General features: G+C 38.5%; 1 protein-coding gene across 1 annotated transcript; it reads right to left on the bottom strand.

The window, feature by feature from the left end:
* Positions 1 to 2,762: 2,762 nt before the first annotated feature.
* Positions 2,763 to 8,042, bottom strand: LOC116199806. The gene is made up of 4 exons (XM_031530328.1): positions 7,557 to 8,042; positions 6,126 to 6,364; positions 5,001 to 5,607; positions 2,763 to 4,838 (listed from the first exon to the last, which is right to left on the bottom strand). The coding sequence occupies exons 2-4, from the start codon at positions 6,360 to 6,362 to the stop codon at positions 3,172 to 3,174; spliced, it is 2,511 nt and encodes an 836-aa protein (XP_031386188.1). The 5' UTR covers positions 6,363 to 6,364; positions 7,557 to 8,042; the 3' UTR covers positions 2,763 to 3,171.
* Between the last annotated feature and the right edge of the window lie 7,696 nt (positions 8,043 to 15,738).

Below are 15,738 nucleotides of genomic sequence, written 5' to 3'. Positions count from 1 at the left end.
CCGACCCCAGTAGCATGGGACTTCAGATCATCCCAGAGCAGCTTCCTTTCAAGTTGAGAGTTGGAGGCATACACAAAGGTCAAGCTCAACTTTATTGAAGTACCCAACAAGATTACTTCACAATGTATTAACTGGTTAGATCTCTGCAATTCAGAGACCCTTCTCTCACTACTAGCCAACAACCATATTCTTCCATTATCAGAGAATTCATAATTATTCTCAAACTTCCAACCTTTCCAGCCCTTAACAACTTGCTTAACATTATTAAGCCTGACCCCAGTTTCAATAAAAAATAACAGCTTTATTTGATTTTCTTTAACCACTTTCATGACCTCCCTTTGTTTTAGGGGATCATTCAGCCCGCTAACATTCCAAGCAAGAGTATTCATGAGGAAGAAGAGGTAGATTATGAACCTCCCTTATCGTTCTTATTTCTTCAAGATCTTCTTGTCCCTTGCACCTTTAATACAACTTGTGCCACCCCAGATGTTGCTACACGAACTTTCCTTGAATCGACTTTTCCAGCATGCTCATCATCTTTATTACTTGCCTCGCTCTGAAAGCTCGGGTTCCCCTCTTCGCTTATATCGATTGAAGGGAGCACTTCAACCAGTGGACCTGACTCCTCCACAGGTTTAGGAGCTGACTCTTCCTTAATGTTTGTAGCTGATTCCTCCATAGGTTTAAGAGCTTTTATCACCCGATCAACCTCACTTTTCTCTGCATTTCCAATTCCATCGGGAGTCTTCTATGCAACCCTTATTTCCTCCACCCTTTCATCCACTCCTTCCTCACCTTTTTCCTCACAAATATGTCCAAATCTCTTACATCTTCCACACTTCTCAGGCACCTATGGGAAATCCACACTAATCTCAACCATGTAATCGTGCCCTAAATAGTTTAAGAACCTCAAGTAGCTCCTTCTCAGCCTCTACTTCAGCACAAACTTTTGCATAATCCAACCTTGATTTCAGAGCAGTATCTCTGTCCATGTAAAGTGATTTACCAACAATGCTGGCAATATAGCCCATACCCTTCTTATGAAAGAATTGCAATGGAATATTTCGCAGCTTCATCCACAAAGGCATCTTCCTAAGACTAAGCTGCTCCACAGAAAAATCTGAATTCCACTTTTGAAAAATTTAGAAACTCTTGTCGATGTGCCAAGGACCCGATTCTACAACCCAGTCCAAAGCTTCCATACAAGCAAACTGAAATACAAAGAGATTGCCCAATGTGTTGAATTGAACTCGTCCACCTTTACTCCACAAATTATTCACCATTCCAACTACTCGACCAAATTCTGGGTGCTTACCAACAAACAGACCCATCAAGCAATTTAGCAATCTCTGGAGGTGGCATGGCAACCTCTTCTCCATCGACCAGCTCCGTCTCAAAATACTCGAGCCCTGATCAACTCTGGGGAAAACCTTTTTTCAGTTCAATGGAGCCTTGCGAACTCCCACTTTGTCTTGAACCTCCTTCAGATAAGACTCGATACCATTTTCCTTCTACATCTGGGGCCTTGCCGATGAATTTCCAACCACTTTCAACAAGTTATCCCCCTTTCCGAGGTTGCCAGAGCCCTTGCTAGGCTGCATTCTACAGTTATCAAAAGTATAGCTAACTCTCCAACGAGGATCAATCTCAGCCACGGACGAAGCCACGTCTATCCCAAAAGGGGCATTTTATATTATTTTGCTCCCCTAAAGATGTTCTTTACGCATTATATACATCATGTCATTATTTTTGTTCCCACTGGAAAAATAAAATAAAAAATTTCATGGCTATGTCCCTGATCTCAGCCTATAGTATTTTACTTATAATAAATGATTTACGAATATTTATAAATAAAGAAATTGAGAAATTAAGTTTATTCGCTAAATTGATGAATAAAATAAAAAAAATAAAAATAAAATAGCTTGATGGCTTGTCCCTCAGGTAAGAACATCGAGTTTAAGGACGAAATTGGGAAAATACACAAAAGTCGAGGACCAAAAGTGGACTTGTTTCAAAAAAATAAATGTGAGAGGACCAAATTGGAAAGGAGATAAAATAGAGGAAAGCGGAAAAGGACAGAAAGTCGGCCATCTTCGCGATGATTGGCGGAGACAATATCTAAAAGTGGACTTCTTTTCTTTCCTATAAAACAAACAAACTGTCACCGTAGGAAACTGTCCCGATGCTCGGACGCATTCGGTAGTACCCAAAAGCAAAAGATTTCCTCATTCTCCTCCCCCACGCGCTCTCCCTCTCGCGTGCACTGCACTTCTCTTTCCTTTTCCTCTTAATACTCTCATCTCATCTTGTTTAAAACTAATAAAATTACAAATTTTCACGGTTATTTCCAAAAGGAAAAATAATTAGAATAAATAGAGAAATCAGTCGAATTAGTAACATATCTGAGCAATGGTTTTAGGAGAAATAAAAGGTCGGGGACGGAGCTCGATCGGACGCCCAATCTAATAAAGACTTCCGAGCTTTTAAATGGAGGTAGACATTTTCCATTATTTAGGTAAGTTATTGATAGGGATGGACCAAAAGTTATGGCTTTCTTAGGAAATTTCAATATTATTGTTTAATTTTTGATGAATTTTATTTAATTCACCTCCTAATTTGGAATTGCTTCGTCTTTCCCTGCACTGGACACCACCGGTAAGTCGTTTGATAACATATGGTGCAATATGTAACGAATGCTCGCATAATTACTCGACTGACTCGAACAGACATTTGAAAGGAAATACCCATAAAGAAACAGAGAAAGAAGGAAAGTGCATGACTGTATCTCCCTTCACATAGATGGAATCAAAGCTGTCGTTTACATTTGAGATCAGAGACAACATTGATCAGAAAGGAGGACTGGCATTCTACTGAGCGATTGCCAGATCAGAAACATGTCAAATTTGAAAAACCCAGAAGACAAGTGAATTGTTTGATTGCGTTTGGTGAATCCAAACCCGAAACTGAAGAAATGGCGGTATACTCTAAACAAATTCGAGCAGCTGCAAGAGCACTATTCACAGCTGAGGAGCCGACTTTTGCCCAGATTCAAATTTGACAAAGGTTGATCGGTCCCCATTTGCCTTGATAACCCTCCAAGCCATAGAAAATACTTCCTCCCCTGGCTCAAGTAATCAGAGACTAATTCATAAGCCTAAATGGTAATGTTACTCATGTTAATTGGATGACCGGTGCATTCCCTGCGGGCGCAGGGCACCTCTGCCTTCGAGGCCGCCTCGTCTTGCCCCACCCTGTCAGGTTCACCGGTGAAGTGTAAGCGGGGCTCGGGACTGGCGGAGAAGGACAGCTCGTTGTCTTCCTCTTCCTCCTTGGTCTTGCTGGCCTGTTACGAGCTGATCCTCGTCTCGTTGGCCCGCAGTTCCAAGCGTGGCCTGTGGCCCGCATAAGCCCACCAAATGTCTGCATATCCTCCATCACCTCGTGCCTTGAGAGTGATGTGAGCCCAGGGAGGATATCCCTCTGGAAGTCCCTCTTCTGCCTCCCTCTCCTCTGGGGCCTGACTGCTGATGTGGCAACAGCGGAGACTTCTCCTCCGACTTTCAGAATTTCCGGTGGGACCAGAGGCTGGGGAAGGTGCTCTTCGTCCTTCATCTCACTTAGTTTCAGAGTCATGGACTCAAAGTAATCGATCCCTTCAGAAGAAGAACTGAAATTCCGAACTTGTCTTTCTTGGAGAACTATGCTTGCAAACCACTGAAGGTTTTCTGCTGAAGAAGGTTCAGGCAAATCAGGAACAGCTGATGAAATCGCGACTATGGCTTCAGCTGCTATTTTGATGGTCTCATCAGGTACATGTTCAATTTTCCTGTGGATAGATTGAATGTGCTTTTCATCCTCAGTAGAAATCTCCTCCTCCATCTCCGGACATGCAGGGGCTTCCAAGTCTATTACGACCAAAGTCTTTCTCTCACTGGCTTCATGAGCAATTACTAGAGAAGTTTCGCCTTCATCTGCACAGGAATTCAAATCAATCTCACATTTCAAACCGGAAATTTTGATGCTCGGTTCTTTGTTCTCCACGACTGGGAGTTCTTCAGGAACCTGATCGCAAGGCAAGTTGATATCGAGCATTCTCCTCTTCTTTCCACCCTCTGCAGCTTCGCATTCAGATTTTCCAGTGAGGGAAGATGACTCTTTCTTTGGTGTAGCTGGCTCTCCGAAAATTGGAATTCCAAGAATTTTTGTATTTCTTGAACATTCATCCAATTCACTTCTGCCAGTCAACTGATTAGTCGGTGGCTGATACAGATTTTTCTCCTTAAAATCAAAAGCACTTTTTGCAGTCGCCTCATCCTTTCGGGACGTGTCAGCTCTAAGCCAAGGCAGAACAGCAACATGGTCTTCCTGCTTTTGTCCTCCATCTGAAAGAACTCTACTAAGATCCATAGCGGCTGAACGCTTTATATCAATGCTATTCTGCTCATTATGCCGACATGATATTCCTTTTGGTCCTGCTGAGGAAGCCATGGGGTAAAAGCCATTCCGATCATATAATGACTTGTTTCCCAAACGCGATTCAGGTCTTCCATTACTTTGATGCCACCTTTCACTGAACACTCCATGACCCAACGGTGGGGGCTCAAAGTTTGTATGGTGGATAGAGTACGAGTCCAGACTTGGTCCCACTTCGACTGATACTGCCTTCTGGGTCAGACTAGCACTGGGCCTCTGCCAAGGTGAAAGCAGGTGTGAGTGCGATTTAGCCCAATCAGTCGAAAGAGAAACTTTGTGCTGATTCACAGTATGAGCAGGGAGATGCATCGGTACTTCATGTATTCTGCTTTGCGGAGCATGTTCAGGAACACCATTGTCATGCCCTGATAAATGGTGAGAAGTGAAAACAAAACCTTTAAACAAAAACGAGAAAAGCGCGAACAATTTTCTCTCTTTTCCAGATAAGATGGGTATTATTGACCCTCTTAGGAACGTCAGCATTTCTCCTTCATGGATATATACAAAAATCAGACAAAGATACTTACCTGCATTGATAGCATAGGAAACCCAACCACTTCCACCTCCATTACTCTCTGTATGACGATTGCTAGAAGTCCCATTACTGCTCCCACACTGAGACTTACAGGACAGTTCCTTGCCCAGAATCTTCCCGTCAAACAACGCGCGGGATCGAGGATGAGCAGGCATGTTAGTATCCTCAATCTGAATAGGTTGGTTCAGGTCAGTTACAGCTCTACGAGCTGGATCGTAGGGATCATTCTTAAATGGCTCAGACTCTTCGGGATCGATGTAGTTGTCCGCGGGAAGGGTCAAATCAATCATTCTTCTCCTGACTTTTGAGGGCCTAGACTCCAACCACTCAGGCACCTTGGAAGTACAGCCATTTTGTGGTGGGAAAGGAGATGCTTGCGGACTATTGTTTCCCGTTAGAGACTTCATTGGAGAATAGCTGGCTTCAGACCCTGAAATAGATGGCCTCCTGCAATTCGAGAGGAAGCCTGGAGACTGCCATTTCTGAGCATCTTCGGGGAGGAAACTTGAAGAAGCTAAAGGGCTCGATGCTAGTTCCTTCCTTCTAATTTCATCCATAAGATCTTTCTGTATTCTGTACAAACGGTGAAGTTCATACACCTGCAAAGCAAAAGAAGAAAAACCATATATTTCTATCATTTCCTTTATGGGAAGAGTTCACGAGAAAATGATCAAACCAACCCCTGCAGGATGAAAAGCAGCAGTGTCGACCCCCTTTGAACCGAGAGTGGACCCACATGCCTTCATGAAATGTAACTTTGTGGGGTATTCAAAGACACAAAGTTGGCCGCAGAGAAAGTCACGTGTCAACAACAAAAGGGCAAGAGAAGAATTCACTACTACACCATATTCAACTGAAAATCAGATAATACAGATAACACCTTGCTCACATTTAAAGAAGGCCATACTCAACTTAAAATCATGGGTACACGGGGTATACGGTGCTTAGTATTAACACAACCAAATCAAGTACCTTCTTTTGCATTTAAAGAACAATTTTCTGCTTTACAGACCAGAATATTTACTATTGAGGCCAAGAAAAAATAAAAGATAATGTGAGCCTTAAACAAGCTGATTCAGTTCATTGGACTAGGCACGAAAAATGAATTAGTTTGTACCTGTTTCTTGAAAATGGCCTCATGCTCAAGCATTTTCTGCTTCACTGCATCTTTGTCATAGTCAACGTATGTATCTGCAGTAGCACTCGGACGGGAATAGTTGTAAAACTGTCCATTAGGCAATGGTCCATCTCTATAATGTAGAGGCCAATTATTGTAACTGTTTGCATCTTCATTTAGATCCCTCATGGAATAATATCCCGGCATGTGGCTCTTAAACTGCACTTCTGTTCCCATCCCTGGAAGTTCCCGAAACCGTAATATCAGAACAGACATCGGAAACATGAGAAAGCATCAGAAGTTCCACATTCAATATCTTCTCCTCATTTCTCCAGTTGTTATGAACAGACTATGTATACAAATTCCAGTGATTGGATGAACCGAACTCCAAATTTCTCACCCAAGGCAATTATTTCTCATGCTCAAATCTTTGAACAGTTTTGAGCTTCAGATAATTCACAGATAATCTCATTGATTTTTTCCAAGGTGTGTTAAGGAGTTTGCAATCTAAAGAAGCTAATAACTACAACCTTCTCCTAGTAATTCAAGCTGCTTAATTCATAGTTTCCTGAGAACAGCAGTTACATACTTTCTTAAAGGACAATTGACTAGCAATACGATACCAACCCAAAAACATCAACTACTAATCCAAAACCAAATTGAAAATACAAATCGTCGATTTTGCTAGAAGAACTTGTCCCAAATTAATCGTAAGAGACAAGACAAATTCCAGAGTCCAGACATTGGAATGTAGTGGCACTAATCTCAAACCGCTAATAAACCTCATTTCAAACTAAAGCATATGAATAATGAAATGACAGGGACGGGACATATTTCATCAAGCCAAAAAGTTATGCATACATTCTCAACCAAAATGCTGTTGAGCAGATTTATTGGATTTGATATGCAGTACCCTTCTTCTGAAGGACACCAGGAGATGCTGGGAACTCGGGTCCAAATTCGAGTGGTCGGTTGAACAGACAACCTGAATCTGATCAGCCCTTAAACACAACCGAAGGACGAAATGAAAACAATCCCCAGAACTAGAAGGGTCAAATTTTTGGACTTCTGGGAAGAATGCCAGCACATAGGAGTAGAAAGAAGCTCCATTGACAAAGAAATTCGCTCGAGAAAATGAGTACACCCAGAGAAATTCTCAGCAAAGAAAGGAACCAGATTGATGAGCTGAGCTATCCCAATTTAGTTACCACATCACATTCAGCACTATAACATCAAGGAAGAAAGCTCAAATTCCAAAATAATAGAAACCCACAGCTAAATAAGCTGGAAAAATAGTTCCCTGAGCACAAAGGAGAAATTTTTCTTTCTGGGTTAACCTAAGGAATGGTAAAAGACATCAGCAAACAACTGTTGGAACGATAAATTTTCCCAAACAACACAAAGATGAAAAGAAAAGAAAGGACTTTTTACCTCAACACAGAATCCTCGTCCTCTCAATTCTGAAACCCCTGTGCTCGAAACATCCCTCTCCAAGAACTAGAAACACCCAAAAGAACCTCTACATCTGGAAAAAGATTTTTCCAGTCTATGGTGGAAGGGAACCCAACAAACAAGACGGAGCAATAAGTGAATAAAGCAACAACAACAAAAAATCACAGAGGAGGAGCGCTGGAGTGGGTTTCACAGTGACGCCATTAATGAGCTTGAATCCTCATCAGAGTGCAGAAAAGCGGGCGATTTCGATCCCCTCAGAGCTAAGAAGACGGGGAGAGAGAGAGAGAGAGAGAGAGAGAAGTTTTAGAAAGAGAGAGACTTTAGATAGAGAGAGAGAGAGAGAGAGAGATCCCAGATAAGAAATCTTCACACAAACAAACGACCTTCTAAGAACAGTGACATGAAATTTGTCAACATCCGGTCTCTTTTTATTCTCTGCTTTTTCCTCACTTCTACCCACATAGACTCGCATCTCTGCAATCTCTTCTTCATCTCATCTCTCTCTCTCTCTCTCTCTCTCTCTCTCTCTCTCTCTCTCTCTCTTCTTGTGAACATCTTCCGGTGAATAATATTAATTTTCTGGGTCTTTTTTTTTAATTACCGGGAAAAAGGAACAGAAAAATCAGAGCTTTTTCTAGATTCTCTCCCCCACCATTGTTACTTGCCTTTATTTTTATTTTTCTTCTTCTTCTTTCTGTTCTCTCCCGTGATATATTATGCAGAGATTCGAATTATCACATTTATTACAGGAAAAAAATGTGTAAATTTGTGGGAATTATTTTATTTTCGATAACCGCAAGGTCGGCATGAGAGACAATAGGGCGTGAATTTAACGGGTTGAAAATAAGACGAGAGCGTTACACACATAAATGAAGTAAAATATTTATTATTCGGCTCACTCACTCGTTAAGTTCGTAATAAGTAATTGGATTCAGTTAGGTAATTCTGAAAAGTTTATTTTATATAGAGATAAGCGAAAAACTAAAAAAAAATTCGAAAATTGTATGGTCCCGCGAAAGTCCCGTACCAATTGGAAAAAACCAGATTAATTGATTCCGATAAAGTTTTGATTTGTAAAAATATTCGATTTTAGAATTGTTTGATGATTTTTTCTTTTATATAAGAAAAATTGTGTTCACTACCACCCATGTTTTTATATATATATATATTACTTTTATAGATCTCATCATTTGAAAAATTCCCAATTTGTTTAACGTAATGACAATGAGAGCTTAGTTGAATGTCAAACGTTGTCCCATTTGGATTTTATTTTCTCCTTGCTCCGTATTGAAATATGTTATAAAAAAGTTCTGAATACATAATGGAACGATTATCCAAACAGAAAAATGGGAATTTTTTGATCTATTTTTCTCATCTAATTAGATTTTGATTACAATTATGATTCATTAAATTTCGATTCCTGAAAATAGGTCAGGTTTAAGCTTTTTTTTTAAAAAAAAAACCTTGTTTTATATAGCAATAGTACAATCAGAAAGGTCTTTTAGAAAGGGCGCTGTAGGAAATAAATGTACTCCGGAGTCTAATGAAACTGTTGATTTGCTTCATCATCTTCTTATGAAAGTAATTTAAAATATATTTTAAAAATCTAAAAAATAGCATGAAAGGAATTTACGGTTTTTCCTCGCCTGAAGAAATATATATGTTTTGAAAATTAACTGTATTTTTCTGATCTTACAGCATTCCTATTAAGATAACAAAATTAATAAAGCCCTTGACTGGGGGCTCTACGAAATGAAGGATTCCTAACCAATTGAATTCTCAAAATTGAGAACTAACTAACAATATGCTTAACTGTGGGTAAAGGGACTTTGATTGCGATCATAATTTGAAAACCACAATGCAGCATGTCATAATTCAAGACACATCAAAATAAGCGGACATCATTTCCCATGCGATGCTACCACTAACGCACGTACCTTTTCTTAACCTTATAAATAACATTATCATAATGGGAGAATATGAAAATCAGAATAAGGCGAAAGAACATATTTCTTTATATCTCGTGAAGACTTTGTAATCTTCTTAAAACAATCGGGATGAGAGAACAGACCCAACAATATTTGTGACAGGACAGTCAGACAGGCAAAGCTTTCTAAGATAAGGTACTTCGATCTCCAAATAACAAAGCTGCATTACCACCAGTATGGTGATCTAGTGGTTAAGTATCAAGCGTTCCACTTGAATATCACGAATTCGAACCTCACTGAGGACGTAGAGTTCGTCATTATGTAGGTGTATTATGGAATGGCAGTGACCGGCCCATAATATTTTATCCGACAGGCCTTAAACTTAATTCACTTGTGTGTTTATGTGACTGCGGTAATCAAATTGGGCTAAAGTCTCGGCGAGCTATGGCGAAATAAATATTTCATGACGATTAGATTCCCTTAATTGGGATAACTAAAGCGAACTAATAACTGACCTAATCTTTCATTCATAAAAACAAAACAAAAAAAGCTGCATTAACAGAAACACAAATGACACTGTCTTTTTCTTTTTCTTTTTTTGATTTTTAATTTCCACTCTGAGAAGAATTTTTTTTTTGGGTAAGAAAATTTTGTTTGTTTTTTATATGCACCAAGCAAGTGGTTGGCCCCAGTGGAGGATAATTGAAGGCATTAAATTAAAGCGGCAGTTAAAGAAAAGCCCCTGGGGACGGGGTTATCTACAAAAATGGGATCGCAAGGCTTCTGCTGGAATCTGATTGGCTGGTACTCTGATTCTGCGAGTTTGACGGTCTTCCCGCTTTACTTACTTTTTTTTCTAATTTTTTTGCCCTTTTCTTAGACAAGTAATGAGAATTTTATTGACTATCATGAAATTGGGTATAGCTCAATAAAAAATTACAGGAAAAAAAAAGACATTAGAAATATCCCCCGAGGATAACTATGCCTTTACATAGAGGGGATAAAAACATCGAACAATAGATATACGATGATAGCTAAGTTTGCGTTTGGTTTTCGAGTTGAATTAGTAATTAAACTCGACTTGATTTTATATAAAGATTGCAAGTGTTGATAAATATATTAATATATGATGATATAGATGTGTATATATATATATATATAGTAAATGAAAATTTTATTATTAAAAGTTGATTATAGATAATTCATATGAAATTTATTATTAAAAAATTAATTATAAAAATGAATAAAAAAATATGAGTGATAAATTATTATTATTATTATTATTATATGATAAAAAATGTAAAATAATAATTATTATATTATTAAATTTGAAAAAGAATAGAGTTAAATTGAATCGGCTAAAATTTTGATTTGAAAAATAAACGGAACCTGAGCAGTTAATACCTCAATGGAACTCTCCTTAGTTACCTCGGTGGGAGCATATGGACATATATATATATATATATATATATATATATACATAAATAAATAAAATAATCAATCCAAAACCTTTCTGCAAGCCCAACCAGCATCTATCCCTGACCGTACATGGGGCGCGTGCTTCAAATTCTTAGGAGTTAGAATGTTTTATCAAGAAATTTTTGGTCTCGCTTGCACGGGGACTAACCCGATTATTTCTTTTGCGCGATGCTGATTCGAGATCAATAACATTATTACTGCAGTTCGACGTATGATGTTCTTAAAGTACCGATTGTGGATTAATGTCTGAAAAGCTTTACGGCCAATTAGAGGTTTGATCAGCACCACAGGCAGATTGAACTGAATGTGTCGGTAAAGCCTCGTGCTGCCTTTTATAAGGCCATAAAAACGGAAAAAGAAATCTAAGATGGTTCGGCTCAGGAAACGGATGGGTTGGTAAGTAGTAGTAATGCTAGTATTGCTGGAGGACTGGGATGACATCAATCTAGGTAGAGTGTCAAAATCCATAGATACACATCATACGGACTTTTATTTTTCATATAATAAAATCTTTCTTTTATTGATGAAATAATAAAATCTTTCTTAGTTATGATTATCAAGTACAGATACTGGAAAGTTGGAAACACGTGATTGGTTGATATTTCTATGGGCATATCGGGTTCTATATTTTCTAATAATAAGAAGAAGTTTCGAGTTTATTGACTTAATTCATACGGCCCACATAAATATCGCGTGAGTCCGTGGAACATATCAATTTGGACGGACCATGCATGTGGATGATTTTGAAATCAGAACTTTCTCAAAGAACTCACTTGCTTTGACTATTAAAGCAATTTTAATGAGTTTTCTATGAGTATATTGGTTATTTCATACGATGTAAAAATGCATTACGACATCGTTATATTACGATAAATTGAACATTTAACAAACCCAAAGGGGAAATTGTGACATTTCATGGAGAAACAATGCGATTTTTTGTGACCATAAGATGTTAATTAATCGAACTTTACAAAGCTAAATTAGACTCTCGACTTATCCGATTATATTTTATTTTCATTTTCAATAATATTTTTATGTGTACAAATATAGAGAGATTTTTCTAATATATAACAATTATATGATTGTGAAAGTGTAGACCCTACCAACTCCTAGATCTCCTTAAGTTCTAGATTTCCAATCTGTATCAAAGATATTATATCAAAAATAAATTCTAAATAATTAATTAAGCCATATGGGTCACAAATTTGCGGATCTGTCCTCGTTTTTCATTTGTTTCACCGTCGATAGTTTTATGTATGACTGTCATTCTATTTTTACGGCAAATAGAAGAAAATAGCCCATGTTTATTCAGCAATTCTTCGAACACGTAAAGTAGTATACGTCTTTTTTTTTTCTCCCTCTCTGAAACACGTCCGTCTAGTAATATATATAATATTATTATACATATGTGATATTAATGCTGGAATTTTAAATTATTAATATATAATTTGTCAACGTTGAGAAAATACATATAATATTAGGGGAGAAAACAATTGCAATACCCCAACATCGTAAAGAATATATTCATCCCACGCAAATCTAGATGTGATGTAAGCACTTGATATTCGTCCAACGGTCGTCTAGATAAGTCTCAATATCATAAAACTAAACCCTATGATTTTAGAAACTCGCCGCAATAGCAATGTGAAGACCACCTATGACTACATATTTTATGAGTCGTGACGACAAAAGTTTTAAGTGAATCTCTTATGCTTGATGGACAAACAATACTTCAAAGTCTGCTTTGTTAGATATATATCACGAGATATTTTCGTTCTTTCTTTTTATCAATTTGTAACTAAGTGAGGATAATACAAGTGAATAAGAACAAATCATTGGAACATTATTTATGATTAATTGCAAGAGAAGAATCTTACGTGAAACGTAAGACGTCAATGTGGTCCCCCATCGATCGGCTTTCTTCTTCTTGTTTTTTTTTATTGGAAAGGATATATTTTATTGAATTTCCATAGGCTCATACTAACTTAGTTTCATTTCCACTTAAAGGTTCAAACTAGTAAGTGGTAGTACTTCATCCTCATATAAACCCATATATATTTACTTATTTGATCGATGTGGGATTTCTCCATTCTTTTTATATCTCAACAACCACCTTCACGTGTAAGGTATGGCTTTTTCTCTTTCACTTGCATACACGTTGTCACGTGCCCTTATACACCCGTCCTTAATAACAGACCTCAAGCCGAGCTTATTTTCCATGCTTGGGTGAGGGGAACTAACATGAGACGCTTTTTCGGCTGCTTTCCGACATACTGGGCTTAGCGTGGTGTTGAGACGTATGCGCACGTAGACAAGCACACATGTAACGTGGGCTCTGATACCATATTGAATTTCAATGAGCTCATATAGGCTTAAGTCCATTTCCACTTAAAAACTCAAGCTAGTGAGTGGTAGTATCTCATTCTTGGTAGTATCTCATTCTCATAATAAACCTACCTATATTTGCTTATTTGATCGATGTGGGATTTCTCCCTTCTTTTTATATTTTACCAAATTGACCACATGATACTACTGTCACATAACCCAGCCACGATGCTGCCGAAGTCTATCCCGGCCAATAAGGAAAACTGACCGCATATCATACCGATCACAACCACATGATAACAAACAAATCAGACCCGATAACAGATCTTTCAAGATTAATCAAACACATACATAATCTGAACAAATCAGAAGCTCCTCTAAACGAACACCTAGGGGAAAATAGACTCAAACACAACTACGGTATCGGACTATGTCGGTAAATCGTCGACGGTGAACATCCGAGACGCCAAAGTTTTTAACATGGGGCAAGGAAGAGAAATTGGTGACCATCAAGGACTCCAAAAGAGTCTCGCTTGAGTTAGCCCGGTACGTTAAGGGGTGGATTGAATTGATACTGAGTTGCGAGGGAATCTTACGGCAGAAGATCGGGATGGGCTGCACTTCTGCGCGGTGGTGGAAGAGCGGCGGTGGAGGAGCAGTAGCGGAGATGTTGGTTGACGGATAAAGAAGAGGGGAAATGATATTTAAGAGCACGAGAGAGACGATCACCGTCGGACGCATCTAGCCGGAGCTGGACGCGCCAATGGTAGCTATTTGATGGGGCGGGGGTTATTGGGTTAGGGTTTGGAGAGAGAAAGCGAGAAGAGGAAAACAGGGTCCATCGATCGGCTTTCATTTGTCACAATCATGTGAGTAGAGAGATAAGTTAATAATAATTCAAGCTCATCTCACCTATTTCCCAACTGGTTCAAGATTTTGCCAACTATATTTTCTGGGTCCCCCTGTTCCACCAGGCTTTCGTTAATAAATTCTCATTATACCTTTGATCCTTAATTTACGTTAAAAAAATTGGGTCGATCCTGCTAATTATGACGATTGTTTTCGTTACTTGGATGGGTACCATATGAGTTTCAAATAAAGAATCGTAAGATCGAATCGCATATAGATTACGAATCACAAGAGGAAAATATAAGGTGAGTAAAAAATTGAGAACAAGCAAGTACAACAATCAACTGTCAGTAATTAAACTTAGAAAATATCAGCTTATACGCGAACCGTCACCGTCACTGATGCATAATTTCTCCGACCCTACCTATTTCGGGAACCCTACACCCGAATGGGACTGGTAAGTTAGTATTTGATATAAGTTTTATGCCCATTTTCTCTAATTTTTGTACATCTGGATTTGTTATCTGTTTACTTTGGTACTAATATATTTCCATTAGGAAAAAAAAAGGAAGAAGAAGAAGAAAGAGATGGCTCATTTTGATGCAGACTAATGATTTCCAAGTGCAGTCTATATCAGAAAAAGAAACATTTTGCCAAGGAAAAGAAAGAAAAGAAGAGAGGTAGGTCTGATGGTTTTATTGAACAGACACAAGTCTTCATCATCAATGGTGGCAATGTCAATTATTATTCCTCTTGACTCTCTCTCCCTCTCTCTCTCTCACCCCCTCACACTGATAATCAATCTGTCATACGTGGGAGCATTTGAAGCATGCTTGCTCTTTACATCTTTAATTTGGGGGCCCCTTTTTATGTTTCCTTCGGGCATTAAAGAAGTGTGTCCGTATATTTTACACGGTCGATCGATCTTACGTATCTGTCGGCATAGCATACGTGATAAGATCAGTGCGGCCCCCCCCCCATTCGAGAAAGTGGTATTGCATATATGTTGACATCTGACCGTCTCATTTTTTAGTCGAACTTGCTTCATAGTTTCCCATTAAAAGATAGATGACCTTATATATTTGGAAATTGAGAAATTCGTAGTATCGGGTAAGGATGGGTCGAATATGGCAAGAGAAGACATTGGAGTAGTTATTCACGCATATAGGGAAAATTTGTCACAATCTGATTAATGGAGGCTATGTGTGATTTTCCATTTATGAAACATGAACCATATGATAGAATTAGGTGCGTTATGCTTGAATTCTATGCAATGCCCATATAAAGTTGTCTCATCAAGAAAATGAATTTAATGTTACTTCATATGATACACCAAACACATCGACATCCTTAATTAATAATTGTCCCCTGTCAATTATGTACTTCAACAAAGTGGGGTTTCTGAAGATTTTCCCATCATAGGTATCACTCGGATCCCCTATACACATTTATATATATATTGTATCCATGTAGAGAAACTAACTTTATAAAAATTTCGGATTCTGATGGCTTCGGCGTGCAGAACACATTTTAAATGAGCGAATCCTTCAAGGCCTAGCAGCACGACACATAGAGAC

The sequence above is a fragment of the Punica granatum genome, chromosome 3, assembly GCF_007655135.1.
Source record: "Punica granatum isolate Tunisia-2019 chromosome 3, ASM765513v2, whole genome shotgun sequence".
NCBI classification, from domain to species: domain Eukaryota; kingdom Viridiplantae; phylum Streptophyta; class Magnoliopsida; order Myrtales; family Lythraceae; genus Punica; species Punica granatum.
This window is presented reverse-complemented; position numbering and strand designations above follow the sequence as displayed.